The 13,860-nt window shown below is 42.1% G+C and overlaps 1 protein-coding gene across 5 annotated transcripts in view; it reads left to right on the top strand.

The window, feature by feature from the left end:
- Positions 1 to 13,860, top strand: part of LOC110502375 (ninein-like protein) — a 44,804-nt gene that overhangs the window by 14,558 nt on the left and 16,386 nt on the right. For all 5 annotated transcript variants that reach the window (XR_016490946.1, XR_016490945.1, XM_036959929.2 and 2 more), the window contains exons 3-8: positions 1,181 to 1,277; positions 7,633 to 7,832; positions 11,176 to 11,242; positions 11,430 to 11,620; positions 11,926 to 12,081; positions 13,301 to 13,468. Coding sequence is in view for 3 of the 5 variants with exons in the window: in XM_036959929.2 (XP_036815824.2) it covers positions 1,181 to 1,277; positions 7,633 to 7,832; positions 11,176 to 11,242; positions 11,430 to 11,620; positions 11,926 to 12,081; positions 13,301 to 13,468 (879 nt within the window). In the remaining 2 variants the exon portion in view is untranslated. The remainder of the gene's footprint in view (positions 1 to 1,180; positions 1,278 to 7,632; positions 7,833 to 11,175; positions 11,243 to 11,429; positions 11,621 to 11,925; positions 12,082 to 13,300; positions 13,469 to 13,860) is intronic.

Below are 13,860 nucleotides of genomic sequence, written 5' to 3'. Positions count from 1 at the left end.
CTTGTTTCTCATGGTCTGCGAGTCCTTTTGGTGCCTTTTGGCAAACTCCAAGCGGACTGTCATGTGCCTTTTACTGAGGAGTGGCTTCCGTGTGGCCACTCTATTATAAAGTCCTGATTGGTGGAGTGATAGGAGAACCTTTCAGAAGGACAACCGATCTCCACAGATGAGTTCTGTCAGTAACGATTGGGTTCTTGGTCACCTCCCTGATTGCTCAGTTTGGCCGAGTGGCCGGCTCTAGGAAGAGTGTTGGTGGTTCCAAACTTCTTCCATTTAAGAATGGAGGCAACTGTCTTCTTGGGGACCTTCAATGCTGCAGAAATGTTTTGGTACCCTTCCCCAGATCTGTGCCTCAACACAATCCTGTCTCGTAGCGCTACGGACAATTCCTTTGACCTCGGCTTGGTTTTTGCTCTGAAATGCACTGTCAACTGAGGAACCTTCTATAGTCAGATGTGTGCTTTTCCAAATCATGTCCAATCAATTGAATTTGCCACAGGTGGACTCCAGTCAAGTTGTAGAAACATCTCACCTGAGCTCAATTTTGAGTCTCATAGCGAAGGTTCTGAATACTTAGGCGAATAAAGTATTCCTGTTTTTTATATGTAGTAAATGTGAAGAAATTTAGATTTTTTATTGTGTGTCGATCGATTTTTATTGAGTATATTTTAGAATATGGCTGTAACATAACGAAGTGGAACAAGTCAAGGGGTTTGAATACTTTTCAAATGCATTGTATTGTTTGCGAGATCAGACCGGTCCATACAATCAGTGTTCATTTTCGTAAGTTGCTTTAATTTCAGCGCATCTCATTTGTAAACATTTCAACTGTATTTTTCAATTGCACAAAAAAATCACTGATGAAGCGTTTTAGCTTTCTTATAGATACGACGTTAAGCCAATGTATTCCATTGAGGCTGCTTCAGCCATAACCAGTGTTTGGCAGGTCATTACAAACATTTCCACTGTTTTTGTTAACGGAGAAAACGAATGGCACAAGCAAGATTGGGAAGAGCCGCCAGAGTATGAAAACAATCAGTGCCCCGAGATTTAAGTGATAAGTTGATTTTGCACCCCTCAAACACAGGAAATGGATGGCTAAAAAGAACATATCCTCATGTGGGCGGGGCATGTGCGTTGCTAATAGTGTACACAAGTAACTTTCCCTTTTGTTATGCAGGTGAATTTTGAGGAGTTCAAAGAAGGCTTTGTAGCTGTGCTATCACGCTCTCTGGACTTCAGCACCTCTGAAGAGGAGAGCAGCTACCTGGAGCCAGGTAAAACACGCATGCTGGGGAGGTGGGGCTTTGCATTTAGATGTCTGCGCAAACCCACTGATTTTGTTTATGTACCTAATCAGTTCAGTTTGCTGTTTTTCCATGTCCACTGGCCCCATGTGGTGAATAAGATTGGGTTTATTGATCAGATTCGAGGTGCGAATGCCAGGGGGGGGGGCGCGTCTCTAAATAATGCAAATTGAACAATTTGTCATATATTTACCACTATGTTAAACAACTCAATTATAGGGAAGGAGTTCCTTTTTATGTTTTGTGTACTCAGTGTATTTAGCTTGAGTATTTTCTATCAATATTTGTTTTCTTTCCTGGATCAGCTGATGATGGCCAACAATCTCACTAGACATCTAGCCTACAGCTAGACACTAATGTGCATCCAATCCATCCAGCAAGGTGACTCTTTCAGTTAGAAGAATTAGATTTTGCAATGGCATAGGCCTACATTAACTGTCCTTTAACTGTTTTCTCAGCGATATATAACGAAGTGATAAGTAGACATAGTTACACTTACAGTGCACTTTCTGTGATCTCCAAGATCCACGATTTGTACAGGATTTAAGGTAAATGTTCTAATTAAATTGTTAAATGCTTAATAGTGACAAATAACACTGTCATAAATGTCATTTCATGTAAAGAAAGAAACGTTTGTCACACGAGCTGTGAAGACTCCACCCATTAACTCATGAATTATGGACAACTCATGAACTTGGGTAGAAAACATGTTTTGATTCAACTCCATGTGTTATATTGAATGTAGGCTACCTGTTCTGCGTGTGTAAAATTGCTTCAGCCGAGAGGATAGGCTACCGGCAGCGGTGTAGGCCTAGTGCAGGGTGAACACAGTTTACCCACCCTTTCAGAAAAATGCATTGAAAGTATATGGAACGATACTTTTTAAAAATTTTACCGCGACAGGCAGAGTTTACCTAAAAAAATATATACAGTGCCTTGCGAAAGTATTCGGCCCCCTTGAACTTTGCGACCTTTTGCCACATTTCAGGCTTCAAACATAAAGATATAAAACTGTATTTTTTTGTGAAGAATCAACAACAAGTGGGACACAATCATGAAGTGGAACGACATTTATTGGATATTTCAAACTTTTTTAACAAATCAAAAACTGAAAAATTGGGCGTGCAAAATTATTCAGCCCCTTTACTTTCAGTGCAGCAAACTCTCTCCAGAAGTTCAGTGAGGATCTCTGAATGATCCAATGTTGACCTAAATGACTAATGATGATAAATACAATCCACCTGTGTGTAATCAAGTCTCCGTATAAATGCACCTGCACTGTGATAGTCTCAGAGGTCCGTTAAAAGCGCAGAGAGCATCATGAAGAACAAGGAACACACCAGGCAGGTCCGAGATACTGTTGTGAAGAAGTTTAAAGCCGGATTTGGATACAAAAAGATTTCCCAAGCTTTAAACATCCCAAGGAGCACTATGCAAGCGATAATATTGAAATGGAAGGAGTATCAGACCACTGCAAATCTACCAAGACCTGGCCGTCCCTCTAAACTTTCAGCTCATACAAGGAGAAGACTGATCAGAGATGCAGCCAAGAGGCCCATGATCACTCTGGATGAACTGCAGAGATCTACAGCTGAGGTGGGAGACTCTGTCCATGGGACAACAATCAGTCCGTATATTGCACAAATCTGGCCTTTATGGAAGAGTGGCAAGAAGAAAGCCATTTCTTAAAGATATCCATAAAAAGTGTTGTTTAAAGTTTGCCACAAGCCACCTGGGAGACACACCAAACATGTGGAAGAAGGTGCTCTGGTCAGATGAAACCAAAATTGAACTTTTTGGCAACAATGCAAAACTTTATGTTTGGCGTAAAAGCAACACAGCTGAACACACCATCCCCACTGTCAAACATGGTGGTGGCAGCATCATGGTTTGGGCGTGCTTTTCTTCAGCAGGGACAGGGAAGATGGTTAAAATTGATGGGAAGATGGATGGAGCCAAATACAGGACTATTCTGGAAGAAAACCTGATGGAGTCTGCAAAAGACCTGAGACTGGGACGGAGATTTGTCTTCCAACAAGACCCAAAACATAAAGCAAAATCTACAATGGAATGGTTCAAAAATAAACATATCCAGGTGTTAGAATGGCCAAGTCAAAGTCCAGACCTGAATCCAATCGAGAATCTGTGGAAAGAACTGAAAGCTGCTGTTCACAAATGCTCTCCATCCAACTTCACTGAGCTCGAGCTGTTTTGCAAGGAGGAATGGGAAAAAAATTCAGTCTCTCGATGTGCAAAACTGATAGACATACCCCAAGCGACTTACAGCTGTAATCGCAGCAAAAGGTGGCGCTACAAAGTATTAACTTAAGGGGGCTGAATAATTTTGCACGCCCAATTTTTCAGTTTTTGATTTGTTAAAAAAGTTTGAAATATCCAATAAATGTCGTTCCACTTCATGATTGTGTCCCACTTGTTGTTGATTCTTCACAAAAAAATACAGTTTTATATCTTTATGTTTGAAGCCTGAAATGTGGCAAAAGGTCTCAAAGTTCAAGGGGGCCGAATACTTTCGCAAGGCACTGTATCTATATTTTATTCCACTACATCACTGGCTACCGTCATACCTATTTCAAGTTCATGGTAATACACATTGTAGCCTAGTCTAGTATGTTGACCGTGTGTGTGTTAGGGTGACCATTCAGTTTCAGCCCCATTACAGTTGTCCCAGCTTTTCAGGCTACAAAAAAAATAAAATTTGTCAGCGAGACGTGTAGGCCGAATCAATGGCAATCACCGAATGTCATTGGTTACACTGTTTGGTGTTTTGTAACCGATTGTCTATTTCCTTTCATGAAATGGCATGAGTATACAGTGGGGCAAAAAAGTATTTAGTCAGCCACCAATTGTGCAAGTTCTCCCACTTAAAAAGATGAGAGAGGCCTGTAATTTTCATCATAGGTACACTTCAACTATGACAGACAAAATGAGAAAAAAAATCCAGAAAATCACATTGTAGGATTTTTTAATTAATTTATTTGCAAATTATGGTGGAAAATAAGTATTTCATATGTTTTTCATATGATCTGTTTGACAATCAGATGAAAATATGAGTGGTTGTGTTCATACCACACTAAAAGGCTATTCATTTTTACCATTTTAAATGACATCTTTATTATTGTTAGGCCCATGAAAATTAAATTGTGCTGCGCAATTGCGTAGCACAATAGAGACCCACCTGAATGTCATGGTATAATTTGTACTCTAAGATGGATTGTTTTAAGTAAACATTGTATCCTTGTGGATAAACGTCTGCTTTTATATGAGATAGTCTGCCTTAGTATGACCTCATCGAAAGCAATCAAAATCATTTTTTAGGCTCGTACTTCATTTTGGATATTCTAGTTTGTTGCACAGGGTGGATTGACCGTGAGATCACCTGAATGAGGACTCCTACAGTAAATGACGACCGTACTATTGGAGACATCAAAGGGATAGGCTATTTTTAGTATCTTCCCTCCCTACGGAAATGCAGTTGTTCCAGTTAATAATCCTGATTTAGCTCCAGGATGGATTTTATTCTGAAACAAATACTGATTCAACTGTTTTAAACGTCCTGTACCTTTTTTAACAAACCCAAACTCAGTTAAGATATCATGTATTGTACAGCCATTCACTTTATATGATTTGTGAACTTTAGTTGTCCATACATTGGTGTGTGTTCTTTTTATTTTGAAATGTGTTTCTTGAGTTTTCGGGTATTGCGGTAGGAGGATCTAGGAGAGCACCAGAGTTTCCCTCCTTCCCAGAATGTTACAGTATGATTTAAGTTTATTGCCAAGTTAGTTTCTGGGAACTGATGACCACTGTCCTTTTTGAAATGCCCTTTTTTTAAAGGGTATGTTTGACAATGTTTTTTGTATGACCAGAGATTTGGCTACTACTAAGTCTACACTACAGTTTCTCCCTTGTTTCTTTGTAACTAAACATTAACAAGCTTTTGTGAGAATATGTTTATAGTAGTAATTGTGGGCAGACAAAATACCCAGCTGGTCAAAAAAAAAAATGTTTTTCTTTAGTACTGATACAGCTGATACAATTAGTGATACTACTTTAATTGATACAGTTACATATTGTGATTTCTATCTTTGGGTTATGTTTTATGTGGAAAATATTACATCGATACTTTGACTCAAAGTATATCAATTTGTAAAATAAATTATATACTTTTTTTGTTTCTAGGTAGTGCTAGCTAGTCTGCTGAGTTTAGTTTATTAGGATCTCCCTTAGCTACTGCAGGTGCAGCAGCTACTCTTCCTGGTGTCCACATAAAACATACAAATAGTACAGAACAGTTATAGACAAGGACATATTTTTCATCCTATATCTTGTTCTGTCTTCTTTTTAAATAGTGAGCCAACATGTTTGATAAAGGAAGGCTGGGAAAATTGTTTAAGACCAGCCACCCAAGCCATAGGCTGTTCTCTGCTTTATGCCAACAGGCTCATGAACAGCTTCTATCCCCAAGCCATAAGACTGCTAAAAGTTCGAACAAAATGGCTTCCTGGACTATCTGCATTGACACTTTTTTTTGTCTGTATTGCATTTTTTATCTTTGCACTGACTATGCACACTCAAAGGACTCTACACACTCACTCCCGTACAGTACCATTCAAAAGTTTGGACATACCTGCTCATTCAAGGGTTTTTCTTTATTTTTACTATTTTCTACATTTTTTACTATTTTAATACTGAAGACATCAAAACTATGAAATAACACATGGAAATATATAGTAACCAAAAAAGTGTTTGTGTGTATGTGTATATGTGTGTGTGTGTGTGTGTGTGTGTGTGTGTGTTTGAGCTTCTTAAAAGTAGCCACGCTTTGCCTTGACAGCTTTGCACACTCTTGGAATTCTCTCAACCAGCCTCACCTGGAATGCTTTTCCAACAGTCTTGAAGGAGTTCCCACATGTGCTGAGCACTTGTTGGCTGCTTTTCCTTCACACTGTGGTCCAACTCATCCCAAACCATCTCAATTAGGTTAAGGTTGGGGGATTGTGGAGGCCAGGTCATCTGATGCAGCACTCATAACTTTCTTTCTTGGTCAAATAGCCCTTACACAGCCTGGAGGTGTGTTGGGTCATTGTCTGTTGAAAAACAAATAATAGTCCAAGCTAAGCTCAAACCAGATGGGATGGCGTATCGCTGCAGAATGCTGTGGTAGCCATGCTGGTTAAGTGTGCCTTGAATTCTAAATACATCAGTGTCACCAACAAAGACCCATCACACCTCCTCCATGATTCACAGTGGGAACCACACTTGCAGAGATCATCCGTTCATCTACTCTGTGTCTCACAAGGACATGGCGATTGGAACCAAAATTTGGACTCATCAGACCAATGGAAAGATTTCCACCGGTCTAATTTCCATTGATCTTGTTTCTTGGCACAAGCAAGTCTTTCTTCATATTGTTGTCCTTTTTAGTAGTGGTTTCTTTGCAGCAATTTGACCATGAAGGCCTGATTTCACGCCGTCTCCTCTGAACTGTTGATGTGTCTGTTACTTAATCTGTAAAGCATTTATTTGGACTGTAATCTGAGGTGCAGTTAACTAATGAAATGATTCTCTGTCTTCCTTTCCTGTGGCGGTCCTCATGAGAGCCAGTTTCATCATAACGCTTGATGGTATTTGCGACTGCACTTGAAGAAACGTTCAAAGTTCTTGAAATGTTGCTGATTGGCTGAACTTCATGTCTTAAAGTAATGATGGACTGTCATTTCTCTTTGCTTATTTGAGCTGTTCTTGCCATAACATGGACTGGGTCTTTTACCAAATAGGGCTATCTTCTGTATACCACCCCTACCTTGTCACAGCACAACTGATTGGCTCAAACGGATTAAGAACTAAATAAATTCCACAATTTAACAAGGCATACCTGTTAATTGAAATGTATTCCAGGTGACTACCTCATGAAGCTGGTTGAGAGAATGCCAAGAGTGTACAAAGCTTTCATCAAGGCAAAGGGTGACTACTTTGAAGAATCTGAAATATATTTTGATTAGTTTAACACTTTTGGTTACTACATGATTCCATATGTGTTATTTCATAGTTTTGATGTCTTCACTATTATTCTACAATGTAGAAAATAGTACAAATAAAGAAAAAACCCTTTTGACTGGTACTGTACATGTAGCTTACTTATGTTATTCTTATTTATTTTTCGTGTTTTTGTTCTTTATTTTATAGTACTACTGATATTGATTACTGCATCGTTGGGAAAGAGCTTTCAAGAAAGGCATTTCACTGTAATCTCTCTGTCCTTCCCAATCACCATCTCTTTCCTCTCCTCTCCCGGCCCTCCCAGTTGTTCCTGAGGAAGTGAAGCCCAAGTTTGTGAAGGGAACGAAGCGCTACGGCCGGCGGACCCAGCCGGACAGGCCCGACTCTGAGCTCACAGCTGACTCGGAGGGCTCTCGTCCTTTCAGGACGGAGCAGAAGGAGTCCTCTCCCGCTGGCGTGAGGAGGATAAAACTCAGACGCTCTACTTCTCTAGAGAGTGTGGAGGTAAGACGTGCTCCTCCTCCACCCCTCTCACCTTTTTGTCTGCTGTGTTTTATTCTGTTGCTGTGCCCTAATTTGAGAGTCGCTGACAAAGATGGCTGACTTTTGACTTCTCAAGCTTGGCGCAGGGCCCTAATCTAGATCTGACTGTTTGGAGCGAGATTCCCATCTGTATTTATTTTTTAACTCGGCAAGTCAGTGCTTCACTTGAATTTCCTTCACATCCCTTTGAATGGTGTGTTGTGCTGGGTGAGGTCTGAATCAAATATCTCTATGACCTTCAATTTGTTGGCAACCACACATTTTCTAGGATTCCACACCATACTTCTCTTCAGACCACTGTATAACTGAGTGAGAGAGTTGAGTCTCAGAGGTACTTGGGGTTTTGAGCAGACCGCTCCACTCCACACCCAGGAAGTGGGATTATATGGAATGTGCTACTGGCAGCGCTCATGGCTGCTCCCCGCTCCTGCCCCACAACATCCATTCCCCCAGTTTTAGCTTTGACTCTCTTGCTCTCTCTCTCATTGCTTTATATTGCCAAAGTGTCAATGTATGTGAAATACATTGTAATAAAATAATAAGCTCTCTACTAGTCAGAACCTCCTACCTTACGGAGGAGAGCTTTGGACCATCTGATTATACTGTATTTTGTGATTTTGAATCTGCTGACTCAGTCTGATAATATTGGAATGAGTGGAATTCTCTGTTATGCTGCTGGCTTGGTGCATATGCCAGGTACTTAAGGGATCTGAACTTCCATGGCTTTGTCTTTCATTGGTCTCATTGCATTTTATTACAGTATTATTAGGTGTGAAATGACGGTAACGAGGCCCAGGAAAAGTCATGGTTGGGGGGGGGGGGTGCTGTCTGCTTATCTCCCAACATCATGTTTATTGAAGGCTCATTGTTTTGGGATCTAAATTATATAACCGTAGAAGACAACTAGTGAAGGAAAGGTCATCGTGGTGGCTGACGGGTATCTGTCTGTGTTAAAGACTCGGCGTGAAACACCGCTGTGAGTGAAACATTTGGCGCCCTTTGCAGTTGACCACCGTTTGTCTGGTGTGTGTGTGTGTGTGTGTGTGTGTGTGTGTGTGTGTGTGTTCTGAGTCTGGAATGAGTAGGTTAGTTGAAGTAAGAGTTGCATAAATGGCCTGGATAGAGATTTTGATAATGAGGCTATACACTTTTTATCTATGAGTATGCATACATAAACCTAGCCGACATAATCATCGAAAAGCAATGGTTGACCTCTGTCGGCCGCTGCCTGTGAACAAAGTGCTCATTTTAGAAACCCATCCTGTTATCCCAGATTCTCTCTCTCTCTTTTTTCACTTTGAAATATTTAGAGCTTTTATGTAACGCTGCACTGACTATCTCTGATAACTCGTGAGATTACGTCTTTCCAAAGCCCCCTCACTCCCTCGTCAAGCCATAGTGCCAGATAGATCCCTGTGCCATGTTTCTCATTAAGCTCTCCACCAATAATCTATTTTTAAATAGTTAACATTTCCAGCAGTTAAGGCATCATGTAAGCAACTTTAAGCCTTGGTGGATTCCTTGCTACTGGAGGATAGAGAGTTGAACTACTGTATAGCATCCCTGTTGTATTGTTGGCTACAGTGGTTTGGTCACAGCAGTTCACTCAGGTAGAGCGTAGTAACAGTCAACTCCTTGGTAACAGGGACATAGTTATCTGGGTGAACTATGTGATTGGAATGGGGGAGGGTGGGATTCATGGGGCTGGGGAGTTGATGGGTCGTTTACCGCTTTTGGGCTGAAACACGGTTTCTTTGTGGAATTTTGGTGGTGGAATGTTGCCGTCAGCTACCCCTTATTATGTAAATAATTGAACTGGTCCTGTTAAATATTTCACACGAGGTTATCCCTCTTCACATCACTTCATATGTCTTATTAAGTTATCATACGCAACCTACATTTGTCTACACATCCTTCTACAATGCAGCGTGTCGTCCGGGTTAAGTGCCCGACGAAGCATTCTCAAGGACATGTTAATGTTGGTGTCCCATTTAGCTGGCATGCTTAAGTTAGCATCAGTTTCCATTCACCTTTCATTCACATTCTTTTTGTTGAGAGTTCTGTAACATTCTCCCTGTTCAGACGGAGTATTCCTTTTTGTCTGGTTACAGCGGGTAGTCAACTCATCGTCAATCTGTTGTTGACTTACGGACATGAATGTTAGGATTTCATCATCCAGCTGAAATGATTGGTTTTGAATGTTTTTATCCTTTTGATATGTTGAGGATTAGTCATGTCTTTACCTTCTCAGCTGACTACATCACTGTCCACCATTTTGTGTTGTTACAGTGTTTGTTTACATTTCTTAAGCCTCGGGCCACTGTAGTAAGGAGCACAATGGTGTTCTGTGACCCTGAAGTGGTGCCTATGACAACAATAATAAACTCACTGACCAGGGGTAGCCTGCCATGTGTTGGAGAGAACCAAATGGATTTGTTAGAGAGAAAAGGGGGGGGGGGGGGGGGGATTAGACAATCCCGAAACCAGCACAGTGTTCCCATTTTGAAAAGCCTTTCATGGATAAGTTAAATGTTGTTCAAGAATTTCAACTGATAAAAAATTGATAGTGTCTTGTTGTCCCATGATAAGTGGCCTGTTTCTGATGTGGCTCTGCAGCTTGGTGCCGTGCCCAGATTGATTCCTTATAAAGAAGCCATGAAATCAATAGACCAGTCTTCCACATGGGATTGATTTAAAATGAGACATTTCAAAGATTTTTGAGGGGGAAAATGTGACCTTGGCACCAAGACGGTAGCAGCCAATCCTTCCACAAATATATTCTCTGTTGCCAGGATTAATTTGGTTAGATTAGGGAAGTTTGTATTACATAATAAACTGAAGTTATGCATTTAATTCTACAAAGTGCTTTGGAACTTGCCTCAGTATACAGTACTCAATAACTGACTTCCATTACTAGCTTCAGTTAAACTTTATTATGTAAGACCATAATTAGTTTGTCTGCGTGAGAGCTAACGGCCCCATATGCTGCTGGGGAGTCCAGTCTACTCTTGAGCCTGCTGGAATCACAATTTACTGGTTCTTCTTGCGCACTGTAGCAGAAATAATGTTGAGAAGGGGTTGGAATTCCTTATGGTCAGTTAATTGGTCTCTCTCTGTTGTCATTGCTCATCGCTAACAGGCTAGCACTCACTTACAGATTTCTCTCTTTCACACACAGAAGGCACACTTACACACACACTGTATACTGTATGTGGACAGGCATACATACACGGGTCAGCATTTTAGGCCGTGTAATTTTTCAGTTGTGAACACTTGGTGACACTCATCAATGTCTTACTTCCAGAGTCTCAAGTCGGATGAGGACACCGGAAGCCATAAGGACGCCATCCATCAGACTTTTGAGGCACAAGGTACTTCAATATTTTTATTCAAAGGTGATTTAAACTTTTTAAGTGTACTTCATTGTACATTCATTTTTCAAGACGGGTTTTTCCTGGTTCAGTCATGTGATCAGGAAAAACTCCTGGCCCTTTTCATACAGTCTACTGATATACCCTCTGAGGGACTTCCATCCTGGTGTGTGTGTGTGTGTCTCAGGGCAGCAGAAGCGATGGAAGCGGGACAGTTCGGAGAGCACGCTCCACTCCCCTGGGCCGCGGGCCGAGGTGACAGACAGCCGGATGAGGGCGGTGTGGGAGGAGCTGGGGGTTGGAGTAGGTGGCTTTCTGAACAGGCAGGAGCTGTCCCTGGTCTGTGACCACCTTGGCCTGCCGGACCTGAATCCAGAGGTATGGCCAGCCCAACATTCCAGCCAGTGGTTGTGTTTTAATTCCCTAATTCCCGGAAGTGTGCACTTGCTCACTTCCCCTCAAGGGATCATAAGTATTGGATTAGTGTAAACATGGGCTAAAGGGAGTTTTCACCGTTTCTTCTACCAGTAGGTAGGTACGTCTGTCCATTCCTTTTTAATCCATGGGTGTACACCAAGGAGACGGGAAGGTAGTCAGACTGCAGTCAGTGGTTACAAGCCAATGATATCTGTGTGAATTTGACTTTGTGTTTTTAACCCCTGACTCTACGTGTTATCACACAGGAGTTGGACGCCCTCTTCAGAAAGTTGGACACTGACCTGGATGGGAGGGTCAGCCTCAGGGAGTTCCAGAAGGGTCTCTTCAGAGAGGGGAGTGTCCCAGCTCCCACCTCCTCCTCCACCCCCATACGTCCCAACCCCCAGCACTCACTCCAGCAGGTGAGCAGACAGACAGACACCCTTTTTAGGGCATGCGTACATGTTTTAACAGTAATTGATTTCTATGGAAACGTATGTGAGTGGGTCTGGGTCAGTAGAGTAAATGTATGTAATTAGGCCAGAACAATGATCCGTGGATAACACAAATGACAATATATTGGCACGTGGGACCTCCATCTGGCTCGAACTGAAGGGAGTTTGAGATTCATTCTATTTATAAGAAATACACTGTCACTTTACTTTAAATGGGTGGCTGATAGGGGTTTTTAAGGGGGCTATTGAGATATTCTCTGTGGCTCATAGTTTAGTATTAAGATATAGGCGTGATAAAGTATTCAAAATGATATGATCTATTGATTTATACATTATCCCTTCAGTATCCGACATACAAAGCCTACTAATTATACTGGTACAGTTTCTGTGTGTAAGTTTGCCGTCTGTCACTCAGACCAATTTCCTCCTGGTCAATTAAGGAACTTTAGGCAGCTGCCGATCAAGTCATTGACTGTTGAGGGCAGAGCTCAGTCTTCCCTTCCTGCATTCCTTTGCCGAATGACCATATCCATACAAGGAGAAAGTCCGCCAGAAATCATGTATTGCATTTCAGGCCTGAAATCTGCCTGTGGGTTTGTTAACATGGGCTATGAAAGACCTCATCCGTTCTTTCAAAGCTGGGCATGTTGATGCCTCTCAGGTATTAGGAATAACTTGCAAGTTGTTTTGATAGCTACATGAACCAGCACCGAGACTCCCAGTGTGTTTCTCAGCCTGAAAACTACTGCCACTCCTCCATATCCTAAACTGGTGGGTGTAGTGGTAGATGTACAGTATGTCATGTGCAAATAGGGAATGGAAAATGGGCTAAGCCAGATTAAGTGTTACGACACCAAAAAGGCGTTTATTAGCGGCGTGTGAAACACATATGTGTGTGTGTGTGTGTGGCACTGAGGCTCTTTTGTCTGTGGGAGCCTGGATTAAACAATGCACAGTGGGGGAGGTCAGGTTATTCTTGGCGAGGGGCAGCATGACCGATGGAGGTGTTCCTGCGACAATGCCATGCCTCTCAAGGACTTCTTTGTGTTTCTATGGCATTGTGGGAACAGCAGTGAGGCTACACAAGCACGTCCGCACTGCACAGTGGTCTGCGGTGGAGGAACTGAATTGGGCCATCCGCTAGCCTGTTCCTGTAGCTCTCATGTCTTCCTCTGTTTTCTCCCAGGCCTTCGAGGAGCGGACGGTGCGCTCCACCTCTCCCTCTCTCCTGTCTGCCACCGTGGGTCAGAGGCTGCTGACCAGGCTGGACGAAGGGTCGGGCTGCACCAGTCCAGAGAGGGTCATCGCCCTCTGGACCGGCGAGGGCATACGGAACAGCAGGGACATCCTACAGGTTAGTCCCGGACTAGTTTTGAACCAATGCACGTGTTCATGCAAGTACTGTTTTTTGTTTGTTTTTTAAATCTCCTGCTGTCACAGATACAGATGCTCATTGCTTGTGCCAGTTATTTTCAGAAGTAGCCTTGAAATGTTGAGTGCTCTGCCTTTTACGGCTGCTTGAATTGATATGTTGTTGAAGAGCCTTGGTGTTAGTTGGTTTGTACGGGATAAAGAAAGCTGCAGGGTTTCTAGGGGCGTCTCCTTCCTGTGTGTGAAAAGTGTAATAGGAGTAGAATTGAGATTGCCAGTTCCATGTAGCTGATGGTCTTTTGCTTTCGATTAGATGCTTTAGTGTGGAACTATAATCTATGTAACGCAGCCTACAAAAGCCCCTAGCTAGACACG

This window comes from Oncorhynchus mykiss, chromosome 23, assembly GCF_057628025.1.
Source record: "Oncorhynchus mykiss isolate SJ-2025 chromosome 23, ASM5762802v1, whole genome shotgun sequence".
NCBI classification, from domain to species: domain Eukaryota; kingdom Metazoa; phylum Chordata; class Actinopteri; order Salmoniformes; family Salmonidae; genus Oncorhynchus; species Oncorhynchus mykiss.
This window is presented reverse-complemented; position numbering and strand designations above follow the sequence as displayed.